Source organism: Oncorhynchus masou, chromosome 3, assembly GCF_036934945.1.
Source record: "Oncorhynchus masou masou isolate Uvic2021 chromosome 3, UVic_Omas_1.1, whole genome shotgun sequence".
Lineage (NCBI taxonomy): Eukaryota > Metazoa > Chordata > Actinopteri > Salmoniformes > Salmonidae > Oncorhynchus > Oncorhynchus masou.
Window position 1 is genome coordinate 43,463,565 of NC_088214.1, and position 12,229 is coordinate 43,475,793.

The window sequence follows — 12,229 nt, forward strand, 5'->3', positions numbered from 1 at the left end:
TAGCTTAAATATAAACTTTATTACAAGATAGCATACGTCAAAGGTTTTATTTGATAGTCATGGGATAAAACAGCAGAAACAGGAATGTTAATAACTCTGACTTGGCTTTGTAGGATAGTGACACAATCGAACTCGGTCATCACAATGACCAGGCAAGCGGACATAGCAACTAACTGGGCCTGTCCAAAATCCAAACGTCAGTCACTTTTCTGTCTTAACCCATTGACACTCAGCCATAAAGAATAGAAGGATATGGATATCATATTACACCAAGTACAGCACGAACTCCACAACCCTCTGGATGCACTTAATTCAACAATCAATATTACTGGGGGCCATGAGGAAATTTGATGTATAGGCCTGGTCCGAACATCACAGTAATTCAACTTACTTTTAGTTCGCTAGGACTTTTGCCTAAAAAATCAACTCACTTTGCAATATGTTAAAACCTGGGGGCTGTCATAAAGCATCTCCGAGTACGAGTGCTGATTTAGGATTGGGTCCCCCCAGTCTATATAACCATATTCATTATGATCTAAAAGGCTAAACTGATCCTAGATTGCCACTCCTACTCTGAGACACTTTACAGGCCGAGTATTCAGAGGCACATGCAGTAAAAAAACACCAAGGTATGTCTCCTTCATTGGTTCAGGGGTACAGGATGACTGGGAAGGTCACAGTGTCATGTATTTCAGTCATAACCAGTCGTTTCAACACAACGACACTTCAGACTGGGTTAAGAGCTGCATGCGAGAGAGTAGGAGAAAGAACACGGTCAACGAATCCTAGCACTAAGGAAACATCTTTATGCTGCTTTTCAAAGACTATTGTTTAAAGATATTTTAACATTGGCATGACAACCACTAGAGGGAAAAAAATATTACAATTTTAGCTGTATGGCTCCACGAAAGAGAAGAGCGTTGCTAACTTTCACAGTAAGCTGGCCTTTGCCACTCGTAATGCGGAGCCACAGTAAGTAACACGATCGACCATTCCTGAGTGGTTTTAGCGGAGGCCGAGTGTAAAGATTTGGCTATGACAGTACTGAGGAGCAGCAGCAACTTCTGGCTTTCTCAACAGCAAAAAAAAAATGTAATAAAGAACAATGGTTCTATAATGAAAGCATTTCCCTGGTTAAAAGTTATTCTCCATTTGATGACTAACTGGCATGGTCCATTCCAATAGAATGGAACAAATTAATAATGAGCCATTTGGAATATTAGAAAGAAAGTGTAAATATAAAAATGTAATACTGCTTCGATACAAAAACAAAAAATTAAGAATTCAAAATGATCCCAAGTAGGACTGAAATAAACTAAATATAGTAGCAAGCAGAATGAGACAAGGACCAGTTATCTTGCTCTCGCTCCCTTCTCTTCTGCAATCCCTCCATCTCTGGTCAAGCTCAAATAACAGCTTGAAAACCTGCAGGGAAAGACAAAAGTGATACATAAGGACTTGTGCTTCCTAATTGTTCCATTTATATGAATTCAGACTAAAAAGGGACCAATAATTCTGATGGAGTACATCTGATGCCACCTTTTTCCACATTTTGTTTAGGTTACAGCCTTATTCAAAAATGTATTAAAAAGTTTAGGGACAGTTCCTTCGACCTCATGGCTCGGTTTTTGCTCCGACATGCACTGTCAACTGTGGGACCATTGACAGACAGCCGTGGGCCTTTCCAAATCATGTCCAATCAATTGAATTTACCAATTCCAACCAAGTTGTAGAAAGATCTTAAGGATGATCAATGGAAACAGGATGCACCGGAGCTCAATTTAGAGTCTCATAGCAAACGGTTTAAATACGTAAGGTATATTTTTTATTTTTAGTACATTTGCAAACATTTCAAAAAAAAACTTTAAATCCATTTTAGAATAAGGCTGTAACGTAACAAAATGTGGAAAAAGGTGTCAATACTTTCCTTAGGCAATGAACAAAAATACAAAATGCAAACGTAGCGTCGGTCCCAAGTTGCAAGACATTTTCCATATGTACAAAAATCTCAAATTGTGCAAACTTGTTTACATCCTTGTTCGTGAGCATTTCTCCTTTGTCAAGATTATCCAGCCACCTGACAGGTGTGGCATATCAAGAAGATGATTAAACAACATTACATAGGTATATCCAACCGGCCTCACAACCGCAGACCACGTGTATAGTATTGTGTAGGTGGGCGGTTTGCTGAAGAGAGTGTCCCATGGTGGCGGTGGGGTTATGGTATGGGCAGGCATAAGCTACAGAGAACGAACACAATTGCCTTTATCGATGGCAATTTGAATGCATAGGGATACTGTGATGAGATCCTGAGGCCCATTGTCGTGCTGTTCATCCGCCGCCATCACCTCATGTTTCAGCATGACAATGCACGGCCCCATGTCGCAAGGATCTGTACACAATTCCTGGAAGCTGAAAATGTCCCAGTTCTTCCATGGCCTGCATACTCAGACATGTCACCCATTGAGCATGTTTGGGATGCTCTGGATCGACATGTATGACAGCATGTTCCAGTTCCCGACAATATCTAACAGCTTTGCACAGTCATTGAAGAGGAGTGGGTCAACATTCCACAATCAACAGCATGATCAACTCTATGCAAAGGAGATGTGTCGCACTGCATGAGGCAAATTGTGGTCACACCAGATACTGTGGTTCTGATCCACGCAGCTACTTTTATTTTTAAAGTATGTGACCAACAGTTACATATCTGTATTCTCAGTCATGTGAAATCCATAGATTAGAGCCTAATTAAACCGATTTAAATTATTTCCTTCTAACTCAGTAAAATCTGAATGTTTTACATAATGCATTTATATTTTTGTTCAGTATAGTAATCAAAAAAATATATACCACCTAGCAGACACTTTAAAACTTCTTGAGTGTAGGGGGCAGGATTTTCATTTTTTGGCAACAAAAAACGTACCCATTTGAAACTGCCTATTTCTCAGGCCCAGAAACTAGAATATGCATATAATTGGCAGATTAGGATAGAAAACACTCTAAAGTTTCCAAAACTGTCAGAATATTGTCTGTGAGTATAACAGAACTGATATTGCAGGCGAAAACCTGAGGCAAATCCAAGGAGGAAGTGCTGTTTTTCCTGAAAGCTCTATGTTCCATTGGATGCCTTGCCTTCATTTAAAGGGATATCAACCAGATTCATTTTCCTATGGTTTCCTCAAGGTGTCAGTCTTTAGACTGAGTTTCAGGCTTTGTGAAAAAGCGAGAAAGATCACATCGCGTCAGTGGATAGCTGGGCGTTCGCAGAGTTTTACTTGCGCAACAGAGTGGGGCAGCATTGTTTCAGATAGATATTAAAAAAACAACCTGAGGATTGATTATAAAAAACATTTGACATGTTTGTGGACATTACGGATACTATTAAGAATTTGCCTGCGATGTCGTGACCGCTCGAGTGTGGATTTCTGAACACAAACAAATGGAGGTATTTTGGATATACAAAATAATCTTTATGGAACAAAAGGAACATTTATTGTGTAACTAGGAGTCTCATGAGTGCAAACATCAACGGTAAGCAATTTAATTTATTTTTCTGACCAATCTACTGGGCTGCTAGTGTTTGTAATATGTTTTTTTTCTACTGAGAGAGATGTTCTTACATAAACGCTTGTTATGCTTTCGCCGAAAAGCTGTATTGAAATCTGACACGCCAGGTGGATTAACAACAAGCTAAACTGTGTTTTGCTATATTGCACTTGTGATTTCATGAAAATTAAACATTTTTAGTAATTTAATTTGAATTTGGCACACTGCAATTCAGCGGGTGTTGATGAAAATGATCCCGCTAACGTGATGGGTGCGTCAAGAAGTTAATCCAAAGAGACTTACTGTAGAGCGAATTCAAATCATCTTTGTGTGTATTTTGATTACAACAGGTGTTGAACCCACAACCATGGCATTGCACATGCTTGCCAACTGAGCCATACAGGTCCACAATATACCATAGTGTACATTTGAGTTTTCATAACACGGGTTTGCTGTGTTGTGTCAAAATGGACGTGTTGTTCTTACCGTGGTGAGTGTCACACATGCTGGCCGTCTCCCGCTCCATCAGGCTTAATCTGCATCTGGGCCTGCATCTTGGTAATCATCTCCTGCATTCTCCTCAGCTGCACAGAACAAAATAAACATAACATTAATACCAAAACATAGAACACTGAGTACCTGGCTAAATCCCCCCCCCCCCTCCACAAAACAACCACCTGTATCACATGAAATAAACTTATTGCAGTCCAACTAAGAGTGAGGATATAAGAGGTCATGTGGGTGGGCTATTCAAAAGTGATATTTGAATGAAAGTATACAGTATAAGAGTAGTGCGAGTGGTAGGTGGTGAGAGAGGGATATGAATGCTTAGCTATCCCACCTCAGCCTCCTTCTCCTGCAGGATCATGTCCTTGTCCATTTCCTCCGGCTCCGGTCCCTTCCTGTAACACGGACAGAGATTTGTTGAGTTCGGCTCAAGGCACAATCATTGGGGAGACCTGCCATAATTAAACACTGGAAATCTCATACATTTCAAGTTATTACATAGTTTGTGCATTCAGAAGAAAATGCAGTATTCAAAAGCATATCATTGTCATTCATAGAGTCAGCAGAAAGGTGGAGGAGTGAAAACTCATGTGCATAGGGGGTCTCCGGAAGACCGTTTGGTAAATCCCCACGTCTGGTGGTTGTGTGTGGTGCAGTTTCCAGCTTTCTAGTATTTAAGCAGACGTGACGAAAGCAACACTTAGAAAGTAGAAAGAGCCAGAGGTAAATTAGTGATATAGAGAAAGAACAGATTTTGGGGGGGGGGGGGTAGAAAAGTAGAGAACTTGGTGTTAAAGTGAAAGAGGGCAAGCTGCAGAAGCAAGAAGAGAGCAGCAAGGTTGTGAGACAGGGAGGATAGTGGTACCTCCCATTGAAAACAGTACCTCCAACAGTCCACTCAGAGGATTGGACAGACCAGACCATCATTGGGCTGATGGTGAGCCAATAGGAAGGCAGTAAAATCTCTCCCTTCTCCTGGATTGGCTATAGAGGAAGGTCTCAAAGCATCCAAAGGGTCCACACTCCTAGAGTTAAATGATACCCATACTACTACTACACATACAACCTATATACACTGGTTAAAAACCCATAGCCCACTAAAAAATAAAATCATAAAGATAAAAAAAAAATTGGCCAGACTATACATGCCTAACTCAAACCCACTACCAAGGTCAAATTGCTGTAGAATGTACATCCAAAATTATAGTTTAACTTAAAATGTTTTGTTTTTTTCAACCATGTAATATTAATGAACACATGGAGATTTACTTTCAATGCTGACTATCGCCTAATCACTTCTTGATAGACATTAACACAAGATAAGTGGAACTGGCTGACTCTTTGAGAAACTGTATTAGTTACCCAACAATTGTCTTAGCCAGATAAGTCATTCAAATCCAAGAAAGTCAAGCCACACATGAGTCTTGTGTTACAAACGTCTCAACACTATCAACCTGCTCTGTTATATTAAGCCTTTGTGTCTTTGGTTGTATATTATATTACTGCGTATGGGAAGTTTGGGGGGCAGGCAGGGTACAGGAAGGCAAGCAGACAGAACGGTACGTACGCAGGAGACAGAACGTAACCATGAGAGGACAACCTGCCGCCTCGTTTGAGGCGCTCCGAACGGAAATTCTCGTAGTGTAGGTCCTGGGTCACCTCCTGCAGGTCCTGCATGTGGGTGCTGTAGATGGATAGGTGTCAGTCGATCAATCAAGCACTAAACCAACTACTCAACTCAAGCTCATCATAAGCGAAACATCAAGCAGTATGTGAGACGGGACAGCCACTGCTCATGACTGACAACATATTATACAGCTGACACAGCTTTGTAGTATAAGCCAAATCAACCATAAAAACTCAATTTAAAAATAACGTTTTTTTTAAATGTATTTTAATCACCATAAGCCACTATTTCAAGTTGGGATTCTCAAGCCACTATTCAATGCTGCTTCAAGCTGCTATTCAAGTTTAATATATGAAGAAACCAGAGCGAGCCGCTCCGGGGATGACCCAGCACAGGCCCTCGCTCTCCCACCCACTCACATGAGCATGGTGCGTAGCTTGAGGAAGTCGTTGTGCTCGGGGTTCTCCACCTCCACCACACCCCAGGGATACAGGCGACCCCGCACCTTCTTCCCCTTGGCCTCGATCTGCTGGTTGGAGCCAACCACCGCAAATGGAATACTGGCCTGGAGGGAGGAGAGAGAGAGCAGGTGCTGACAGTCAAAACAGATAGCATGTTTGCGACGGTGGCGATTGCATACCATTCTGAGCTTATTTGTAAAGTTGTATGTTTTATTTTAATTTTAAATTTGCTAGTAACTTTCAGGAACAGTAGTAAAAGTCTCAAAGAAACCATGCTCAATTTCAACTCCGGTCATCAAAATGATTGACACCCTAGATAAAAGATGACAGGGGGAGTTAAGCATGTCTTGGGGGTATAATTGTTGACCCTCTAACTTTCTCATTTATAATTATTCACCATTCATTCAAGATTATTTGTAATCATAGTTTATCATTCATTTCTAGTCGGTGCAAAATAACTGAAACATGAAACGAGAAGAACTGCAAAGAGTCACAAGCTTGATATAGTCAAGTGCTTGGAATACTGGACCAAATAAACTTTTGACTACTTTCTTTATAAGAATCTTTAGGGGTGTCTATTGACACCTACCTTTTTGAGAGAAAATATTACTTATTAAAAACAAAACCTCTTTCTCTGAACAATTGTACTAGTATAAAACATAATTGAGATTTTTTTTATGTGCACACAATAAAGATCAGTATTAAAATTATTTATTTGACAGTTATTATTGCTCATCTTTATCAAGGATTCCAATACTTTCAGACCCCACCATATGCTGAAATGACAAGTGGGGTTCAGAATCCTTATGGAGGCAGGACCGAGTCTAGAAAAGGAGGTGGGGATTACTTTGAGAATCCTTGTCTGCTCCTTGAAGTCTTCGTCCTCGTCAGACTCCGCGTCGGGGAGGTGGTATATCTTGATGCCGTGCTCATCAATCTCATCCAGAATCTACAGCCACACAGGAATATGGAGGATATAGACAGAATTTGGGCTATTTACTTTAGCTGCGCTTTAACTATGAAATTGAATATATAGTACTTTATTAATCCACAGAGGGATTATTCAAATACAGTCAGTACATGGGTGCAGTTGTATCATATGAAAGGAAGATCACTACATCTGCATCCCTTGTGCGAGACGACTTAAATACATTTAAAAAACTTTCTCCCATTGTATACTTTTTCGTGTCAGGTTGAGCTATAACGTCTCCTACCCTGCGCTTGAGCCTCTCCCTCTCTCTCAGGGTAAGTGTGTCGGCCTTGGCGATGACAGGGACCACGTTGACTTTGTTGTGGATGGCCTTCATGAACTGTACATCCAGAGGTTTCAGCCTGAGAGAGAGAGAAAGGGAGAGCGCGTCAGAACTGGGGGGGGGGTTAAAAAGTACATGTTGAAAATGTGTGTATACCCGTGGCCTAATGGGGAGATGAAGTAGAAGCAGCAGTGAACACGGTTGTCCACGATGTGCCGTCGGTTCAGACCGCTCTCGTCGTGGAGATAGCGCTCAAACTGGTCGTCGATGTAGGCGATGATGGTGCTGAAACTGGGGAGAAACGAGAAGCAGCTGCTATTAGAAAAGCCAACCCATATAACACCGCATGACATGAGTAGAGCAACGGGGAATGACATTTTAGATAGGGGTGTCGTCTGCAACGTCCAGAAACTCATGTAAAACTAAGCATAAACTTTTAAAAAGTGAACTATCCCTTCAAATTTTAGAAAAATATATTTTTAAAACAATTAAAATGGTTGTTCAACTATATTCCAACAAAAACAACAATTTCCATGTTGGACAAAAGAAGTCGTGGGCAGTGGCATACCAGTCCTGGCTGTTGATGGCGTCGCCGTATCCGGGTGTGTCCACCACGGTGAGGCGGAGCTTCACCCCTCTCTCCTCGATCTCAACCGTAGATGCCTCGATCTGAACCGTGCGCTCAATCTTCTCTGTGGGACAAAATGAAAAAGAGACCAGGAGGAGAGGAAAAGTTTATTTCATTTTTCTACTTTTGAGATATTCTTGAGGCCACTGACTAAATGAGGGGTGATTTGGTGTAATCTGTTTAAAATGACTCCCATTAGGTTATGCAGGAAGAAATTAGGTTTTGATAGTAAGCAGAAAGTTTGGCCTTGGTGTATATAAGCATTACCTGCTGCTCCGGGGATCACTCTCTCTGGGTAGAGATCCGTAAGGAACAGACTGTTGATGAGGGTGGACTTCCCCAGACCAGACTCACCTAAACAGAACGCACAGAATCAATATATTTAAAAATATAAAAAAATCCCATCATAAAAAAGAGAAAATCAAATAGAACAGACTATTGTGCCTGTAAGGCAATATACCCAATATATTAGTTCATAACCAATTACCTTTGAGTCTACAAACCACAAATACTACAAAAATCGACAATTAGATGTGTGCAGGGTGAAGCTTTTTCCACAAAATACCCAATATAGCCTGGGTAATGGGCACACTACATTTGCAGCCAAGCAGCTTCCTACACATTAGGCCTTTCATTGCGTGGGAAAAGCATTAACCTCACAGTAAAACAAGACAAACATTTTCCTTAGTCCAAAATGCAACAAGCTCAAGTGAAGGGCCGCTGCTTCCCCAATCAAAAGCCCCGGATTAACACAGAGGTACGTGCTAAACTAAAGGACAGAGCTACCGCACACAAAAGGTCTATTTAGGAACAAGGTTAAAAACCTATTACACTGACGCTCAATGCATATAGCAGGGGCTACAGACTAGTTGTGATTTATTCAACGATGCCTCTACCAGACAAACTCAATGAATTTTATGCACTGTGACAAAAAACAAAGGGCCCCCGCCGTCCTAGAGGACTTAGTCATGTTGCCCTTGGAGAGCGAGATCACCAAGGTTTAACACTCCCAAAGCTATGGGGCCAGACGATATTCCAGGGCACGTACTCAGAGCATTCGCTGTCCAGCTGGCAGGCATCTTCAAACTCTCCTACCACCCCAACAGATCTACAAACGATAGGATCTCAATTGCACTCCACACTGCGCTCTCCCACCTAGAGAAGAGGAATACCTATGTGAGAATGCTGTTCATCGACTACAGTGCGATCTAGAAGAAAAAGAAAAGCACACCTATTAAGGCGAGGTGCTGGCTAGCGGAGTAGAAAACTTGAAAATAAAAGAGAGCCGCACACTAGGAGCTCAGACGCAATAATTTAATTACCAACATTGACAGCCAAGCTGTCTTCATCAGGGTATAATCACAAACACTGCGGGATGACTCGTTTATATAGTGTCAAAGGACACAGGTGTCTGTAATCATGGCCAGGAGTGGCCTAATATCATTGGTTAATTATCAAATATTAAAATGTCATACAAAGAACAGCATACAAACAAATGGATAAAATACAATCATAGATTAATTTGACTACACAAGCTTACAAACAATTACAATGGCATAGTCACAATAATCACAAGAATGGCTTCAGATCAGTCTACGTTGAGACCGAAGGGCGCAAGGGTCTTTAAATTAAAGATCCAGGCAGCCTCTCGTTTTAAACAATAAATTATCAAGGTCACCCCCTCTCCTAGGGAGGGTGACATGTACAATGCCAATATAATGCAGAGATGAAATCGAGTGGCCTGCCTCCAAGAAGTGGGCCGCAACTGGATAAGTAAAGTTTACACCTAATGGTGCTACGATGCTCTGAGATACGTACTTTTAATTCGCGCTTGGTTTTACCTACATATAACTTGTCCTTGTGGCAAAAATTAAGGTAAATAACTGCCTTAGTGGAGCACGTAATAACGCCTTTGATTGGGATCGATTTCCCTGTTTGTGGGTGTTTGAAGGATCTACATTTATAAGTGCCATTGCATTGAGCACAGCCATTACATTTGTAATTTCCATCCAATAGACGTTGTTCAGGAATATCTTGGGGGTAAATCAGAGTGTACCAACTGGTCTCAGATTTCTGCCCCACGAGAATACGACCAAGGGAAGGTCCGAAAACACATTACCGAGACTATCGGATGTTAGGATGGGCCAATGTTTGAACAATTCCCTTAATTTGTTCAGAGCACTTTGAATAGCGGGTAGTTGGAACACAAGAACGCATCTTTTTGCGAGACTGACCTTGAAAAAGGTCATGTTTTGTTTTGAATTTTCTCAATGGCAATATTAATCTGATCATTCTTGTCGCCCCTCTCCTTGAACTTTCTTTGTGTCTCAGCCATATTTCTGTCGAAATCTGTTGTTTTGCATATTCTTTTGATTCGACAGAATTGGCTGTAAGGCAAACTATTTTTCAAGGGAAGTGGGTGACAACTATCAGCCCTCAACAAACTTACGAGCAGTAGGCTTCCTGTAAAGATCAGTGTATAGAACATTATCTTCACACAAGATCAAGAATGCATAGTAAATCTCAGATGCTCAGAACAGGAGTTAAGAAAAGCATAGAATGCCTGGAGCTGTTTGGCATCACCCCCCCATAGAACAAAAATATCATCAATATACCGTTTCCACATAATGATGTGAGGCAAGAAAACATTTGAGAGGATTGAAAATAGACTTTCTCCATGTAACCCACATACAAATTAGCATAATTAGGAGCCATGGGGGAAGAAAATGTTATATAGCTTCAATACCGCCCTGATGCAGTAACGGCCCCTCTAACAACTTTTTGTTGACTTTGTTATTAGACCACTCACAGAACAGCTCCCCTCCTTTGTAAAGGACACCAGCAGTATGATCTCTATCATTGAATCTCTTGATCCTCTCCCTGAGAATACCTTGTTAGTTACTTTTGATGTTGAGTCGTTATACACAAATATTCCACACGAGGGCGGTATTGAAGCTATAGAACATTTTCTTCTGCAACGTGACCCTAATGAACTACCTTCAGTGCATGCATTGTAACATTGGCTGAAATAGTACTCACGCATAACTATTTCATGTTTCTAAATGATTTCTTTATTCAGACGAAAGGTACTGCTATGGGATCCCCCATGGCTCCTAACTATGCGAATGTGTATGTGGGTTACATGGAGAAAGTCTATTTTCAATCCTGTCAAATGTTCTCTTGTGAAAAATGTGACAAATGTGACAAACACTCAAAGTGCTCTGAAAAAATTAAGGGAATTGTTCAAATATTGGCACATCCTAACATCCGATAGTCTCGGTAATGTGTTTTCAGACCTTCCCTTGGTCGTATTCTCGTGGGGCAGAAATCTCAGAGACCAATTGGTTCACTGATTTACCACCAAGATATTCCTGAATAACGTCTATTGGATGGAAATTACAAATGTAATGGCTGTGCTCAATGCAATGGCACTTATAAATGTAGATCCTTCAAACACCCACAAACAGGGAAATCGATCCCAATCAAAGATGTTATTACGTGCTCCACTAAGGCAGTTATTTACCTTAATTTTTGCCACAAGGACAAGTTATATGTAGGTAAAACCAAGCGCGAATTAAAAGTACGTATCTCAGAGCATCGTAGCACCATTAGGTGTAAACTTTACTTATCCAGTTGTGGCCCACTTCTTGGAGGCAGGCCACTCGATTTCATCTCTGCGTTATATTGGCATTGAACATGTCAACCTCCCTAGGAGAGGGGGTGACCTTGATAATTTATTGTTCAAAAAGAGAGGCTGCCTGGATCTTTAATTTAAAGACCCTTGCTCCCTTCGGTCTCAACGTAGACTTTGATCTGAAGCCATTCTTGTGACTTTGCCATTGTAATTGTTTGTAAGCTTGTGTAGTCAAATTAATCTATGATTGTATTTTATCCATTTGTTTGTATGCTGTTCTTTGTATGACATTTTAATATTTGATTATTAACCAATGATATTAGGCCACTCTTGGCCATGATTAGACACCTGTGTCTTTTGACACTATATAAACATGTCATCCCGCAGTGTTTGTGATTATACCCTGATGAAGACTGCTTGGCTGTCGAAACGTTGGTAATTAAATTATTGCATCTGAGCTCCTAGAGTACGCAGCTCTCTTATTTTCATCGACTACAGTGCAACACTATAGTGCCCTCCAAGCTCGGGACCCTGAGACTGAACACCGCCATCTGCAACTGGATCCTGGAC

The 12,229-nt window shown here is 41.0% G+C and overlaps 1 protein-coding gene across 3 annotated transcripts in view; it reads right to left on the reverse strand.

Annotated features, from left to right (window-relative positions):
- The window catches only part of LOC135517542 (septin-2B), a 19,663-nt gene continuing 7,434 nt past the window's right edge, over positions 1 to 12,229 (reverse strand). Inside the window, exons 1-11 of one of the 3 annotated variants that reach the window (XM_064941958.1) lie at positions 9,074 to 9,142; positions 8,293 to 8,379; positions 7,966 to 8,089; positions 7,554 to 7,688; positions 7,359 to 7,476; positions 6,992 to 7,093; positions 6,103 to 6,248; positions 5,624 to 5,740; positions 4,391 to 4,451; positions 4,036 to 4,133; positions 1 to 1,425 (exon numbers count right to left, since the gene is read on the reverse strand). In XM_064941958.1, coding sequence (XP_064798030.1) covers positions 4,047 to 4,133; positions 4,391 to 4,451; positions 5,624 to 5,740; positions 6,103 to 6,248; positions 6,992 to 7,093; positions 7,359 to 7,476; positions 7,554 to 7,688; positions 7,966 to 8,089; positions 8,293 to 8,379; positions 9,074 to 9,104 — 1,008 coding nt within the window. In that variant the 5' untranslated portion in view covers positions 9,105 to 9,142 and the 3' untranslated portion in view covers positions 1 to 1,425; positions 4,036 to 4,046. Of the gene's footprint in view, positions 1,426 to 4,035; positions 4,134 to 4,390; positions 4,452 to 5,623; positions 5,741 to 6,102; positions 6,249 to 6,991; positions 7,094 to 7,358; positions 7,477 to 7,553; positions 7,689 to 7,965; positions 8,090 to 8,292; positions 8,380 to 9,073; positions 9,143 to 12,229 lie in introns of those variants that run through there. The other 2 variants (XM_064941943.1, XM_064941951.1) reach the window with 2 other exon arrangements.